Here is a 16,835-nt window from a genome sequence, read left to right on the forward strand (position 1 = left end):
CTCTTGGGCTTGCCGATCAGAAGGTCGGCGGTTCGAATCCCAGTGACGGGGTGAGCTCCTGTTGCTCAGTCCCCTGCTCCTGCCAACCTAGCAGTTCGAAAGCACACCAGTGCAAGTAGATAAATAGGTACCACTCTGGCGGGAAGGTAAACGGCGTTTCCGTGTGCTGCTCTGGTTTCCGTCACAGTGTCTCATTGTGCCAAAAGTGGTTTAGTCCTGCTGGCCGCATGACCCGGAAAGCTGTCTGTGGACAAACGTCGGCTCCCTCGGCCTGAAAGTGAGATGGGCACCACAATCCCACAGTTGCCTTTGACTGGACTTAACCATCCAGGGGTCCTTTACCTTTACCTGTTTCCAGCACATTTTGGGGGGAAACTGCCCCCTGTACATGCTCAAAGGAATGGGATTTGTGCACTCAGCTGGGTGCCTGTGTTGTAAAGAAAAAAATCTGCCCTTTTTGCTAATGGGGTATCCAAGAGCCCATATAGAGTCCTTACGTAGGTTCCCTATTGCTAGGAGAAAATAACAGAGGCCAACCAGAGAATATTGAGAAGCAAAGCAGCTAGTAAGCCTGATCTTTATTGATCTGTTGCAACAGGGTGCCCCCTTCAGACGCAGGAAAGGAGGGGGACCCCGAACCAAGGTGTGCCCACCCTTATATAGACATTTTTAATTGTCCGCCTTGGAGTCCAAGACCACCCCCAGAAACATCATACATACATCACAGAAGGGGTGTAACCTAAGACCATATCCCAGATACATCCTACCTACATCACAGAAAAGGTGGTCTATAGCAGAAATCTGAGTGACTTGTTTATCTCGTCTGACAGGTTACCTGTTTAATGGTCACTTGATTGGATTGCCTGGGGAGCCTGGCCAGTCTTTTGTAATGATAAATACTTAGTTCCTGAGCCAGGTCACAGGCTCACACCCTATTCATATCTTGTTGTTGTTGTTTAGTTGGGGCCGATTCTTTGTGACCCCATGGACCAGAGCACGCCAGGCACTCCTGTCTTCCGCTGCCTCCCGCAGTTTAGTCAAACTCATGCTGGTAGCTTCAAGAACACTGTCCCACCATCTCGTCCTCTGTCGTCCCCTTCTCCTTGTGCCCTCCATCTTTCCCAACATCAGGGTCTTTTCCAGGGAGTCTTCTCTACTCATGAGGTGGCCAAAGTATTGGAGTCTCAGCTTAAGGACCTGTCCTTCCAGTGAGCACTCAGGGCTGATTTCCTTCAGAATGGATAGGTTTGATCTTCTTGCAGTCCATGAGACTCTCAAGAGTCTCCTCCAGCACCAGAATTCTTCGGCGATCGGCCTTCTTTATGGTCCAGTTCTCACGTCCATACATCACTACTGGGAAAACCATAGCTTTAACTATATGGACCTTTGTCGGCAAGGTGATGTCTCTGCTTTTTAAGATGCTATCTAGGTTTGTCATTGCTTTTCTCCCAAGAAGCAGGCGTCTTTTAATTTCGTGGCTGCCCAAGAAAGTAAAATCTCTCACTGCCTCCATTTCTTCCCCTTCTATTTGCCAGGAGGTGATGGGCCCAGTGGCCATGATCTTAGTTTTTCTGATGTTGAGCTTCAGACCATATTTTGCGCTCTCCTCTTTGACCCTCATATCTTAAATGTGCCCTTAAGACAGGATTTGCGAAGGAAAAAGACAATGGGGATGTTTCCCACTTTGACCTTGCAGAGAAATAATTGAGGTCAATTTGTTCAGGACTTTTTTCTGTGGGGTTTTCAGACATGTGGTTTATATATTTATGTACGTGTTTGCTTGGTACATTTACGAACATTTATTACATATCTAAGGCCTTAAAATTCTTATCACACCTGCCACACCTGGAGCCTGGGTTATTTCTCTGCAGACACGCAATGAACATTCTTATTTTCTGGTCCCCTTTGCAGAACGCAGCTCTGTTTTGGTGGAACCTTCGCAGGAACGGGGACGGGGACGACGACACCCTCCACGCTGGCTGCCCGGTCCTTGCCGGAGACAAATGGGGTAAGGGGCAGAGCTTAGGGTGCAGGAAGGAAGGAACTGACGGGCTAATTTCAGCCGTCAAGTTCCTCCGAGGGTAGGAGGCTCACACAAAAAAATGCCTTGGCGAGGAGCTCGGTCAGTTTCACTGCAGTGCCATCAAAAGCTGGGAAGTGAAATAGACATGATTAATAATAATAATAATAATAATAATAATAATAATTTATACCCCGTCCTTCCCAGTTCAGAAAACCGGGCTCAGGGCGGCTAACAACAATTTTAAAACACTTACCGTATTTTTCGCTCTATAAGACGCACCAGACCACAAGGCACACCTAGTTTTTGGAGGAGGAAAACAAGAAAAAATTATTCTGAATCTCAGAAGCCAGAACAGCAAGAGGGATCTCTGCACAGCGAAAGCAGCAATCCCTCTGTGCTGTTCTGGCTTCTGAGCCTGCATTCGCTCCATAAGACGCAAACACATTTCCCCTTACTTTTTAGGAGGGAAAAAGTGAGTCTTATAGAGCAAAAAATACGGTAATTGATGCAACAAAAAACAGCATAAAATACAGTATAAAACGCGAATAACAATAAATTCAGAATTTAAAAATCAATTTAGGGGGGAAATCCATCCAATAAACATTAGATGATCACCAGGGCTAGCTGGCTAAATTAGCCCTATTAAATAATAAACAACAAATTACAATTATATAACGATGAATTATAAATTAGTTTTGCCTTCAAGTGTGGCGAAGGATGCCTAAAGAGGGGCGAACGTCCTACAATCGAAAATGTGACTCCTGGGCAGCGTTAAGATAAATTCAAGAGTGTTTTGATGGGTGTAATAATGGAACAATGGTAGAGTTTTTGTAAAATATGAAGGGACTGATGATATGCCAAATGAGCCATGGAAAGAGAAGACGTCATTGAAATCTGAAGGATGTAAAAATGAGCCCTGTACTTTAAATTGTAAAGCAGAAAATGTAATAAAAATATATATAAAAAATAAAATAAAGTGTGACCCCAGTTGCCCTCTCTTCAAAAAACAGGCCAGGAAAAGACCCAGGCAGGGGAATTCCTATTCTTTGCTTGTGTTTTCATGGCACAGGGCAATTGTTTCCAGTTTGCCAATATGTGGCAAGAAAAAGCAACGAATAAACGTAATAATAATAATAATAATTTTGGCTGGCTCAAAGAGCTGCAGCTGGATTGCTGACCGGGGGTGGTTATGGTGAGCAGACGATTCCCGTGATAAAGCAGGCACAATTCAAAGGGCTTTTTCCCAGGCACAATTCAAAGGGCTGGTTATAACTTATAAAGCCCTATATGGGTGGCGCTGTGGGTTAAACCACAGAGCCTAGGACTTGCCGATCAGAAGGTTGGCGGTTCGAATCCCCATGATGGGGTGAGCTCCCGTTGCTCGGTCCCAGCTCCTGCCTACCTAGCAGTTCAAAAGCACGTCAAAGTGCGAGTAGATAAATAGGTACCGTTCCGGCGGGAAGGTAAACGGCGTTTCTGTGCGCTGCTCTGGTTCGCCAGAAGCGGCTTAGTCATGCTGGCCACATGACCCGGAAGCTGTACGCTGGCTCCCTCAGCCAGTAAAGTGAGATGAGCGCCGCAACCCCAGAGTCGGCCACAACTGGACCTAGTGGTCAGGGGTGCCTTTACCTATATGGCTTAGGTCCAGGTTATCTGAAGGACTGTATTTCCCCATAAGAACCTGCCCGAGTTTTGAGAACTTCCAAGGATGCCCTTCAGAGAAAACAGGGTCTTCTTAGCAGTGGCTTCTCCCAGGCAACTTTGAAACTTCCTGCCTGGGGAAGTCAGACTGGCTCCCTCCTTGCTGTCCTCCTGCTGGCAAGTGAAGACCAACAGGCTTTGGGGAACCGACTGTTTTGAATGAAAACAGTCTCGTGGATATCATAATAATGATAATAATTTTATTATTTATACCCCGCCCATGTGGCTGGGTTTCCCCAGCCACTCTGGGCGACTTCCAACAAAATATTAAAAATATAAGAAAACATCAAACATTAAAAACTTCCCTAAACAGGGCTGCCTTCAAATTATTATTATTATTATTATTATTATTATTATTATTATTATTACCCCTGACCATTAATATTAATAATAATTTATTATTTGTACCCTGCCCATCTGGCTGGGCCTCCCCAGCCACTCATGGTGGCTTCCAACAAAGATTAAAAATACATCAAAATGTCACACATTAAAAACTTCCTTGAACAGAGCTGCCTTCAGATGTCTTCTAAAAGTCAGATAGTTGTTTATTTCCTTGACATCTGGTGGGAGGGCGTTCCACAGGGCGGGTGCCACCACCGAGAAGGCCCACTGCCTGGTTCCCTGTAACCTCACTTCTCGCAGGGAGGGAACCACCAGAAGGCCCTCAGAGCTGGACCTCCGTGTCCAGGCAGAACGATGGGGGTGGAGACGCTCCTGTCATGCTGCTTTTATCGTAATGCTCTGTATATCTTAAGAGATCTCATCTATATATCCATATCCATATCTATATCTAAATTGCTTTTCTTTTTTTCTTTCTTTTTTTTAAACATGATATTTATTAGAAGTTTAAAGATTACAGAAAAAAGAAGAAAAAAGAACAACCAAAAAATTTAACAAAACATACATTACAATACATAAAAAAGAAGAAAAAATACTTAAAAACCAATACAGCAATACAACAAAGGAAAAAAGAAAACACACACATCCAATATTCCATATCTTTATCTTTCATTTGCTTGTTTCATCGACCTGCTCACACCTCCCTTTTTGTGTTCTAGTTTAGTTAATTATTTCAGCAAATTCTTTCCATCTTTCTCGATTTTTGTTGGATAATTTATCTTAACAGTCTAACCTATTAATTAACTCAACAAATCCTTTCCATCTTACACTATATTCTGTCATTCAATTTACCTTGATTTATTTTAACCTTATCTTACCGTAAAATACCTTAGAGCTTAAAACTTAATACTTATTTATACATAACTCCTTATATCATTTCTACTAAAGCCAAATAATTTCATTCCAACATTTTTCCTAATATTCGTTAATTTTACACTAATTCCCAAAATAATTTTTTTAAAAAAACTTTCTTCCATATATCTAAATTGCTTTTCTATTTAACTTGAAAACATCAAGCCAGAAGTAATAATAAAAACAGTCATAAGAGCAGGAAGAATAAAAGCGCAAGATAATAGAATGATAATCATAATAATCAAAGAATGCTTGAAAAAGAATGAGTGGTGTAAAATATATTCAACAGTGGAATGAATACAAGGTTCCTCTTTGTACCAAACATATCGAATAATCATGAATGTTGCCAAATAGACTCATATTTAATTGTTTTTTAGTTACTGCTTTTTCCTTTCTGTGTTTTTAGCTGTTTCTATTTTAACTGTAAGCTGCCTTGAGTAGTTCCTGTCAGGGGGAAATGAGGGATATTATTATTATTATTACAGTGGTACCTCGGGTTAAGTACTTAATTCGTTCCGGAGGTCCGTTCTTAACCTGAAACTGTTCTTAACCTGAAGCACCACTTTAGCTAATGGGGCCTCCTGCTGCCGCTGCGCCGCCAGAGCACGATATCTGTTCTCATCCTGAAGCAAAGTTCTTAACCTGAGGTACTATTTCTGGGTTAGCGGAGGCTGTAACCTGAAGCGTATGTAACCTGAAGCGTATGTAACCTGAGGTACCACTGTATTATTAATCCCCACCTCTCTTTAATAGTGGCCAACAAGTGGTTCCATGAACATGGACAGGAATTTCGGAGGCCGTGTGGCACCAGCCCGGAAGACTAAACAGTTCAAGTGCTCTCAGCTGGGTTCGGCGAATGCCAGGGGCTCAAGTGTGGGGAGAGAATCTGGACCCACTCCCTATCCCAACACAGCCTGGTCCGGAAAGACCACCTCGGAGTGAACCACGGCCAAACCACACCTTGGCAAAGGTTTTCTCAGGCATCCGAGAAAGAAAGGACCTGTTGATTTAGCACATCGTTAAACTATGGAACTCCCTGCCACTGGGTGCAGTGATTGGCCACCAATTTGGACGGCTTTAAGAGGATGGGGCAAATTCGTGGAGGAAAGGGCTGTCGGTGGCCTCTGGCCGCAATGGAGCCGCAGTCGGAGGCAGTAATGGTTCTGAATCTCAGTTGCTGGAAGCCACAAGAGGGGATAGCTGCTCTTGGGTTCGAATCCTGATCGCAGGTACCCCATGAGCCTTTGGCTGTGACCATCTTGGCTGTGATTCTTGGAAGACCTGCTCCCTGCCTTGCAGGTCTTTTCCCACCTGGCCTGGGAGGGCAGGGCCTGGACTGACTCCAGCTGCAAAAGCTGAGGCTGAACTGACAGGGTATGGATTTTTGTTGCTGGTACAGTGGTACCTTGGTTCTCAAACGCCTCGGTACTCAAACAACTTGGAACCCAAACACTGCAAACCTGGAAGGAAGCGTTTCGGTTTGCAAATTTTTCGTGCTCCGTTTTGAGTGCCACACTTCAGTTTTGAGTGTTACACTGAGGTCTGTCTGTTTTTGCTATTTATTTTGCATTGTTGTTTTTGCAGCTTTTTTGCTTTGTTTTTGTGACTGTGTGGAACCCAGATGTTCTTGTTCATTTTTGTTTTTTAAATTATAAATTTTATTAGTATTTTCCACACAACAACACGAAAACTATCAAAAAATAATAATACACAAAACACAAAAACCAACACTAAACACACACACACACACACACACACACACACAAAATCCATATCAGTTGTTACTGGTTGGTTGGTTGGTTGGTTGGTTGATTGTGTGACTGCAGTACATTGTTTATTGCTTTCATTTTATGGATCAATGGTCTTGTTAGATAGTAAAATCCATGTTAAATTGCTGTTTTAGGGGTTGTTTTTAAAAGTCTGGAACGGATTAATCCCCTTTGCATTACTTTCTATGGGAAAGCGCTCCTTGGTTTTGGAACGCTTTGGTTTTGAAACGGACTTCTGGAACAGATTAATTTTTTTGTACCTTTCTTCTTAGATCTTGTTAGGATTTATGTGAAAATAGTTCCATTTGTTTTTGTATTTTTGGATGCCTTTTATTTATTGTTCATGACAACCTTTGCGACGTTTGCGATGGCATAAATCTTTAAGTGTCGTAAGGCTCCACGAGCGAGGTCTCAGCTCTGGGGAGATGGTGCACAAATCATGACGGCTGTGATCCGCTTGGCCACAGCGAGACTAGATCCAGCAGCTTTTTCTATATTCTGCCCCTGCGGCTTGATGGAGGTAGAAACTGTCTCTCATGCCTTGTTACACGGCTGTTTCTATGGGGATATACACTCTGTATTTATTACCCCTGCTATGCAAAAATCTCCAAATGAATCTGAACTTCAATGTCTAAAATCCCTGGTAGAGGACAGGGATCCTGAGATCACGTTGTTGTTGTTGTTTAGTTGTTTAGTCGTGTCCGACTTCATGACCACATGGACCAGAGCACGCCAGGCACTCCTGTCTTCCACTACCTCCCCCAGTTTAGTCAAACTCATGTTGGCAGCTTCAAGAACACTGTCCCACCATCTCGTCCTCTGTCGCCCCCTTCTCCTTGTGCCCTCCATCTTTCCCAGCATCAGTGTCTTCTCCAGGGAGTCTTCTCTTCTCATGAGGTGGCCAAAGTATTGGAGCCTCAGCTTCAGGATCTGTCCTTCCAGTGAGCACTCAGGGCTGATTTCCTTCAGAATGGAGAGGTTTGATCTTCTTGCAGTCCATGGGACTCTCAAGAGTCTCCTCCAGCACCAGAATTCAAAAGCATCCATTCTTCGGCGATCAGCCTTCTTTATGGTCCAGCTCTCACTTCCATACATCACTACTGGGAAAACCCAGTATGTTTCCAAGCACAATTCAAAGTGTTGGTGCTGACCTTGAAAGTCCTGACAAAATAAAATAAATAAAATAAAATAATTTTAAAACTTCCTTCCAGTAGCACCTTGTTGTTGTTTAGTCGTTTAGTCGTGTCCGACTCTTCGTGACCCCCTGGACCAGAGTGCATAATGTTGTTTTGGATTTGTAATCGTTTCCCACAACAGACCTATAAGGTGGGGTCAGTATTGCTTCCCCCCCCCCCATACTCAGCCCCCCCTTCCCTGAGAACTTGCTTTGAGTTTGATTGTTTGGGGAAGGAAAGAGTAATAATTAACAACAAGTCTGGGAATCTGGGCGCAGAATAGCGATCTGTGTGTCTCTGCAATGTGATGCCCTTGGCAGAGAGTTTTCTCACACCTGCTTGCAAAAACTGCAAAAGTGTGCGGATAAGTGCCAAATGTGGGGAGTCCGGGACGTGCAGGAGACACCCGGGTCTGCTTCAAGCAGGGCTGTTCTCTCTTTTCTGATCTCTCAAACGCACAACTCAGCAACCAGCTTTGCCCCCCCCCCCTAGACGGGGGGAGCCTCTTTGGAAGCAGCTGGCGAAAAGCAATTTTATTGCAGGACTGAGAAGCTGGGAGTTTTCAGGTTGGGGGAGAATCGCCCTTTTGCTAATAATCTTGTTGGGTTTTGTGTGTGTGTTTTTTTAAACCACCATTGCAGACATACAACGTGGACATGTCCCGTTTTATACTGTTTTTGGTCCAAGGTTGTTGCCCTCTCTGATGTTGTACTGGCTAAACCTTTGATACCTGCAGAAGTTTGTGCATTTTAAAATTTACCGCATTTTCCAGGTATTGTTTGTTTTTATTTTATCATAGATCCTCATTCTGTATTTTTATGTTGTGCACCACCTGCAATCTTTGGGTGAAGGGTGGTAGACAAATTTAATAGAATAATAATAATAATAATAATAATAATAATAATAATAATAAACATTTGGAGGACCAAATATTCCCCAGCCTTGGACTAGATGGATCTCAGTCTGCTCCAACAAAGCACTCAACTGTTTTGTTTCTTTTAACTTTTAATCAACTTTTTTTTTGTTCTAAAAGAGACACTCACATTTTTAAGCTCTTAGTGGGAGAAATTCCATCGATGTCTGGGACGCGTGGACGGTTGGACGTGTGAGATACAGGCGGAGAGGGAAAGAGAGGGGGCTTGTGTGGGATGGAGAGACCGTGTATCAATCTTTTGTCTCCCAGGAGGCTCTCTCTGAAAGAAGAGGCACAGTCCGTTTCTGCTCCAGTTAACCACAATTTCACTTTTTCAAATATTGACTCGGCTGGCCTCAGGCCACCGGGAGGTGTGTGGACCCACAGCAACTTGGGAAGAAAGCAGCTTTCTTTTGCCCCCGCGCATGCATGCTGCGCCAGTTTGGTTGCCACTGAGATTTTCTGCCTTTTGGTGGGCTGGGTGCCTTTAATAGCAGCAGAGCAGGCAGAAATCAACTGGCAAAGCTGTTCCCATCAGTGCTTCCATGTGTCGGGAAAAGCTTCACGTTGTGGCGCTGGGCAGCTTCTGAGCAAGGACATGTGTATGTTTTGGTGGTGAATTTCAGCTTCCATTCATGAAAGAAATCAAGGGTCTAGACCTTCGGATTGCAAAAGAATTAACAACAACAACAACAACAAAACAACAACAACAATTTATTTATACCCCACCCTTCTGGCTGGGTTTCCCCAGCCACCCTGGGTGGCTCCCAATAAAAGATTAAAAATACATTAAAACATGAGTCATTAAAACTTCCCTGAACAGGGCTGCCTTCAGATGTTTTCTAAACGTCAAATTTGTTTATTTCTTTGACATCTGGTGGGAGGGCGTTCCACAGGGAGGGCGCCACCACTGAGAAGGCCCTCTGCCTAGTTCCCTGTAATTTGGTTTCTTGCAGGGAGGGAACCTCCAGAAGGCCCTCGGAGCTGGACCTCAGTGTATGGGCTGAACGATGGGGATGGAGACGCTCCTTCAGGTCTACTGGACTGAGGCCGTTTAGGACTTTCCAACCATGGAGAGACCTGGTCTGAATAGAGACACTGGATTCTTATCTCATTATACATGATAAAGCTATTTTTGGCCATCTCACCCCTTGCTTTTTCCTGTAAAACCAATTGCAGTCATTAACAGTCGTCAACAGGCTTACCACCCCTTTCAGCCAATCACCCATTCCCACCACCCTTCTGAGTAATACCCCTCCCCACCCTCTCTCTCTATATAAAAGTCTGGTGACTTCGGCTTCAGTGTATCTGAAGAAGTGTGTGTGCACACGAAAGCTCATACCAATAACAAACTTAGTTGGTCTCTAAGGTACTATTTTCTCCATGGAGTTTTCTTGGCAGGGATACTGGAGTGGCTTGCCGGTTCCTGCTCCAGGTGGATCACGTTTAGTCAAAACCCTCCACTATGACCTGTCCATCTTGGGTGGCCCTGCACAGCATAGCTCATAGCTTCTCTGAGTTATTCAAGCCCCTTCGCCATGGCAAGGCAGTGATCCATGAAGAATGGATGCTTTTGAATTCTGGTGCTGGAGGAGACTCTTGAGAGTCCCACAGACTGCAAGAAGATCAAACCTATCCATTCTGAAGGAAATCAGCCCTGAGTGCTCACTGGAAGGACAGATCCTGAAGCTGAGGCTCCAAGACTTTGGCCACCTCATGAGAAGAGAAGACTCGCTGGAAAAGACCCTGATGTTGGGAAAGATGGAGGGCACAAGGAGAAGGGGACGACAGAGGACGAGATGGTGGGACAGTGTTTTCAAAGCTACCAGCATGAGTTTGACCAAACTGCGGGAGGCAGTGGAAGACAGGAATGCCTGGCATGCTCTGGTCCATGGGGTCACGAAGAGTCGGACACAACTAAACAACAACAAAATTGTTTGCTATTCACAGCCTCCTTCCTAATAACTGGAAGGTTTTTGTACAAACATAAAGCATGGGAATAAAAATGCACTATAATAAAAATCTGTGAGAGTTACAGACAGCCCCCAGCAAGACAGCAGCAAAAGCTTTGGCAAATCTACAAATTATCAGGAGGCGTCAGGATGATAAAACCTCATTTAGGAAATAGGCATGAGCGACTGGTCCAAACTTGTGGCTGCTGCAGAGAAGTTTCAGTAGGTCTATGATATTGGGTACTGCTGCCACCCAGCGGCCTCTTGCACTGTAGCACAGAAAGAACGATAAGGTAAAGGGACCCCTGACCATTAGGTCCAGTCGTGACCGACTCTGGGGTTGCAGCGCTCATCTCGCTTTATTGGCCGAGGGAGGCGGTGTACAGCTTCCGGGTCGTGTGGCCAGCATGACTAAGCCGCTTCTGGCGAACCAGAGCAGCGCACGGAAATGCCGTTTACCTTCCCGCCGCAGCGGTACCTATTTATCTACTTGCATTTTGACGTGCTTTCGAAATGCTAGGTTGGCAGGAGCTGGGACCGAACAACGGGAGCTCACCTAGGCTCTGTGGTTTAACCCACAGCGCCACCCGCGTCCCTTAGAAAGAACGATAGACTCATAGAACTGAAGCGTTGGAAGGGCCCCCAAAGGACATCTAGTCCATCCCCCCGCAACTCAGGGATTACAGCTGAATAATATGACAGGTGACCACCCAACCTGTTTATAGATCTCCAACGATGAAGAGTCCACCATTTTCCAAGGAGACCGTTGTCCGCTGTCAAAACGGCTCTTGCTGTCAGAAAATTCTTCCCCGGTGCTTAGTCAGAAGGCAAAAATATGGCCCTCCAATGAAACTGAATGTTGGAAGCTTCAGGACAGACCAAATAAAGGCATTTATACAGAATAGAATAAAACTGGTGGGGTTTGCTATGCAATGCATCTGTCCTGTGTTCCTGCCTCCCCGATATTTGACCTTGAAATGCAATCGTGCCTCTCTGCTTGCCTGGACAGAGAGAACTCTGGCTCGGTGTGTTGTTACGCCACTCCAAAAGGGACGCGGGTGGCGCTGTGGTCTCAACCACTGAGCCTCTTGGGCTTGCCGATCGGAAGGTCGGTGGTTCGAATCCCCGCCACGGGGTGAGCTCCCGTCGCTCTGTCCCAGCTCCTTACAACCTAGCAGTTCAAAAGCACACCTGTGCAAGTAGATAAATAGGTACCACTGAGGCAGGAAGGTAAATGCTGTTTCTGTGTGCTCTGGTTTCCATCACAGTGTCCCATTGCGTCAGAAGTGGTTTAGTCCTGCTGGCCACACGACCAGGAAAGCTGTCTGTGGACAAACACCAACTCCCTTGGCCTGAAAGCAAGATGAGAACTGCAACCTCATAGTCGCCTTTGACTGGACTTAACTGTCCAGGGGTCCTTTACCTTTTACCTTACGCCGCCCCAATCTCAGAAGGGTGAGATGCCAGCAGCTTGCCCAGAGTTTGGTCCCCTTGGAATGAAGATCAGCGACTTGTGGTGTCTTTAGGATATCTGGTTTTATTAATTTATTGCATTAGTAACCCCCAAGATCTCGCTTCTGCATTAATCATAGCTTTGACTCCAGCACAGAGCAAGCAAGTCTCTGTATCTCCAGCTTCCAGCTCACACACAATTCTGCCTTTTGTTCTCCTACCTAGCAGCTGGTTGTCTGCTGCGATGCCCACCCATTTGTTCTATGGCACTGAGCAACTTCTTTAGTTATGCTAATTGTGGTGCTTAATTCGCCAGCCAAATCCATTCAAAGGGCTGCTTTGGCAAAGTTGCTCTTATACTAGTTTCCCAAACTTGGGTCTTCAGCTGTTTTGGGGCTCCAATTCCCAACATCCCTAGCTAATATTTTTTTGGAAGCCGCCCAGAGTGGCTGGGGAAGCCCATTATTATTATTATTATTATTATTATTATTATTATTATTATTATTATATTTTATTATAGCTAGCAGGACCAGTGGTCAGGGATGATGGGAGCTGTAGTCCGATAACAGCTGGAGAATCAAGCTTGGGAAACTTTGTGACTTGTACATTCCACCTCCAGAGACACAGGATCCCAAGAACTGGAAGGGACTCAGGGCATCATCCAAACTGACCCCACTCTTGAAACCCGTAACAATATATACGTTTCCAAGCACAATTCAAAGTGTTGGTGCTGACCTTCAAAGCCCTAAACGGCCTCGGTCCAGTATACCTGAAGGAGCATCTCCACCCCCAGGACACTGAGGTCCAGCACCAAGGGCCTTCTAGCTGTTCCCTCACTGTGAGAAGCCAAATTACAGGGAACCGGGCAGAGGGCCTTATCAGTGGTGGCGCCCGCCCTGTGGAACGCCCTCCCACCAGATATCAAAGAGAACTACCAGACTTTTAGAAGACAACTGAAGGCAGCCCTGTTTAGGGAAGCTTTTAATGTTTGATGCATTATTGTATTTTAATATTTTGTTGGAAGCTGCCCAGAGTGGGTGGAGTATAAATAATAAATATACAAAGAACCATTAAACACACACACACAGCTGCACCACGGCAGGTAGCGAAATATTTATTTCATAAAACAAGGGTGGTCGTCATCATCAGCAGGGAGTTGACAAAAAAACCCTCACCCCCCACACAAAAAAATGCCAACAGTACAGTATGTGTTATTTAAAGGGGGCAAGGCTAAACAAGGACTCTAGTCTTTGTTGAACCAGATAAGGTTTGCCTCCCTCCCCAGAAAAGGGGAAGAAAATTATGCTGAAGGTTCAGAGTTTGGGGTGGGAAGGAGTGTTTGGGGGGGGGGAGAATCTAGGGACGCTTCCCAGCCCCCAAATGTAGCAAGTGACCCACAGACAGAGTTCCTAACCGAAGGGGGACCGTCACCTGGCGACTCTGCATTGCGTTTTGTGATATATGCTGCATACGCCATGGGAGATCGTTTTTCAAACTGGTTCAAAGAAAACCCCCAAATTGGCAAAAATTGGCATTGAATGTGCAGGCAGACGGGCAACCTCTTTCCAAGGCAGCTCATTCAAAAGCCAGGAGAAGAGGGGGAAGAAAGGAGACCCCAAAAGCCATTGGAAGCACTGTCATCCTAAACATCTGAGTGAGTGGTGATTATCCAAGGGAAGGAAGGGAATGCCCCCAGAAAAAAATGAAGGGGGAAAAATTAGAGCCCTCCCTGCCAAAACAAGGGACGCAGCTGGGTGAGGTTCGCCCGTCTGACTTCCAGAGGCAGCCCCTTAATTTTGGGCAGCTCGCCACTAAGAGAAGAGCATCCTTGGGTACCACTGCCAGACTTGAGCAGGGGGGGAAAACAAAGGCTACCAGGAAGTGTTGGTGGAAACTTGGAAACTGCACTGGGAGGGCTCTTCCTCTCCTGGCTCATCACTCCAGCTGGTGTTTGGGGCCTGGGCGCCATGTCCGGAGACTGGGCAGCAACCGTGCGAGTTTGGGGTTTTTCCCTCCAGTCCATGGAGCAGAATGGGGGGCTTCCATCTTAGACGCGAGGGCCACTGTGGCAGAGAAGGCAAGAGACCGCAAGGGCAGGCTGCTCAAACACAGATTTATTTTTTTTGTCAGGGCTGTGACGACACATTATATTCCGGAAACTTTTCCAATCGGAAAACGTTCGGGGCATCAATGTGCAGGGTGCGTCTTCCAACATGCCTCGCTCATCGTTCCTGCGTGAGGAAGAAGTCACAGACCCCCTTCCTCAGCTTGGGACATAGGCACAAAACCAACCTCACCCATCTGGCAAAGGGTTTGGGCTTTCTGGGCCTGACAGGGCCACCAGGAAGGTCTCTGGCCAACACCCCTCTGAACTGAAAAGGAGCCGCACAAGGAGTTTGCAAGAGAACTTCCCAGGGGATGGCTGGGGATATTTCCCTAAGTCTCTCCTCTTTGCTTGTTGCATATTATTTCTCTTCACCTGTTTTTTTGCAAGAGAGGGCGGAGAAGGATTTGACTGCAGCACGCGGTGAAAACTATCAAGGCTCCTGACGCAGCCTCTATCCCTGCCTCTAAGAGCCATGGAGCCCAAACCCCAATGCAAATACGTTCCTCTCTCTCCCCTAGTATTGAAAATATTGCTCAGGGGGGCAACTCTCCTGTTCGCAAGCGGGACTTGGAAGTGCGAACGCATGAGAAACACCTCCTCAAATACACAGATCTGGGCTCTAGGACGTTATCCCCACCAGAGACCCGGAACTGACAAGAGCCATAAAGGCGCTTTAAATCTACGGGTTGCTTCCTTGAAATTTAGCTGAAGGGTGCCCAAACTGTCGTTTGCAGCCCTGAAGCAAAGGAATGGACTGCTTCCCATTTCTGTAATCCTAAAACAACGCTGCCCTCTTCTTGCTTACTGATGTTTGCGCAACTGCACAGCGCCGTGTGAATCTGAACCGCCCAATTCTGGCAGCTGTTTCAATGCCGCCGGCCAGCAGGGAACATCTGGAGAACCTGCCGGGCTGGGCTCTCGAACATCAGGCTTGGGGAAACCTCAGAAAACCCCCCCTGCTTTTCAGCTCCTTTCCTGAATCCCCTTGGTGGACGCAGGTGTGTCAACCAAACCAAAGCGCAGCCCCCGTTCGCTGGGGAACGCAAACACAGGAGGCCGGTCAAGGAGGCGACAGGCCACAAGCCATGGATGGAGCGATGCCTTTCAGATTTCTACGCATCGTGGCAGCCTGCACTACTGAGAACTCGCCAGGAGGAAGAGGGTGGGAGGAAGATTGGCCCAAGCAACCCAAGAATGAAAGCCCTGCTCTGGAGGAGCGAAGCGGAGAGCCCAGCTTTGAGATGGCGGGATCCTGCATGCTTAAGAAAAACCAAAGGGGAGAGGGGGCTTTGATGGGGTCCGTCCGGGCCAAGGATTTCCTAAAACTTCCAGGAGGGGCTGAGCAAAGAATCCTTCGCATCCACCCATGATTTCGCAGAGAGCCGGCTTACTTCCTTCAGGGCGACGGGAAGGAGGCCACTCCCCCCGATCCGGGGCCGGACCAGGTTGGGGGTCCGGCGGCAGAAGGTCTGGCCACGGACTGGGCCCTGGCGCCAGTTGGTCCGAGTTGGCAACTGAAAGGGACGGCCGAGGAGGAGACGGAAAACACCACAGCCCTCTGGTGCAGGTTTATTTACAAGGGGAGTCGGTGCCGGGAGGACCGTCGGGGCATTAACAAGCAGGGAAAACACTGTGGAGGAAGAGAGAAAGAGAGGTAAACTCAGAGCAGAATTACGGTGCCATGTTGCCCGAGCCAGCCAACCCTCAAGCCCTGGTTCACAGGCACCACGTAATACTTGCTCCACATTTGTGAGAATGAGACGGGCCAGTCCTGGTTTCGCTCCGTCGCCCACATTCAACAGGTGCATACCATATTTTTCGCTCCATAAGACGCACTTTTCCCCTCCGAAAAGGTACAGTCATACCTTGGGATGAATACGGTACAGCTTAAATATTTTCGGGTTATGCTCCGTGGCGACCCAGGAGTAACGGAGTGCGTTACTTCTGAGTTTCGCCGCTCGCGCATGCGCAGACTCTCAAAATGACGTCACGCGCATGAGCAGAAGCAGCAAAACATGACCCGTGCACGTCCAGACACGTCTTACGTTCGCTTCAGGATGCGAATGGGGCTCCGGAACGGATCCCGTTCGCATCCAGAGGTACCACTGTAAGGGGAAGTGTCTGTGCATCTTATGGAGCGAATGTGTGGTCCTTGGAGCCAAATCACCCGAGTGCGGCGCGCACCGTTGCCCCGCCCTCCCAGGCTGCCGGTGGCCTCCCCTTTCCCCTGAAGCCCCGGGAAGGTTTGGGAAGAAGAAGAGGAGTTTATATTTGATATCCTGCTTTATCACTACCCTAAGGAGTCTCAAAGCGGCTAACATTCTCCTTTCCCTTCCTCCCCCACAACAAACACTTGGGAAACCTCAGCAGGGCTGAGAGACTTCAGAGAAGTGTGACTGACCCAAGGTCACCCAGCAGCTGAAAGTGGAGGAGCGGGGAAGTGAACCCGGTTCACCAGATTACGAGTCCACCGCTCTTAACCACTACACCAC

The 16,835-nt window shown here is 46.9% G+C and overlaps 2 protein-coding genes across 4 annotated transcripts in view; one reads left to right on the plus strand and one right to left on the minus strand.

Moving 5' to 3' along the window:
- P4HA3 (prolyl 4-hydroxylase subunit alpha 3) overlaps positions 1–7,445 on the plus strand; it is a 45,781-nt gene extending 38,336 nt beyond the window's left edge. Inside the window, exons 12-13 of the mRNA XM_028725834.2 lie at positions 1,912–2,008; positions 5,729–7,445. Of these exons, the coding sequence (XP_028581667.2) occupies positions 1,912–2,008; positions 5,729–5,799 (168 nt within the window). The 3' untranslated portion in view covers positions 5,800–7,445. The remainder of the gene's footprint in view (positions 1–1,911; positions 2,009–5,728) is intronic.
- PPME1 (protein phosphatase methylesterase 1) overlaps positions 5,488–16,835 on the minus strand; it is a 53,396-nt gene continuing 42,048 nt past the window's right edge. For 2 of the 3 annotated variants that reach the window (XM_077926875.1, XM_077926877.1), the window contains one exon: positions 13,335–15,973. Coding sequence is in view for 2 of the 3 variants with exons in the window: in XM_077926877.1 (XP_077783003.1) it covers positions 15,955–15,973 (19 nt within the window). In the remaining variant the exon portion in view is untranslated. Of the gene's footprint in view, positions 5,527–13,334; positions 15,974–16,835 lie in introns of those variants that run through there. The other variant, XM_077926876.1, reaches the window with a different exon arrangement.

This window comes from Podarcis muralis, chromosome 4 (assembly GCF_964188315.1).
Source record: "Podarcis muralis chromosome 4, rPodMur119.hap1.1, whole genome shotgun sequence".
Classification (NCBI taxonomy): Eukaryota; Metazoa; Chordata; class Lepidosauria; order Squamata; family Lacertidae; genus Podarcis; species Podarcis muralis.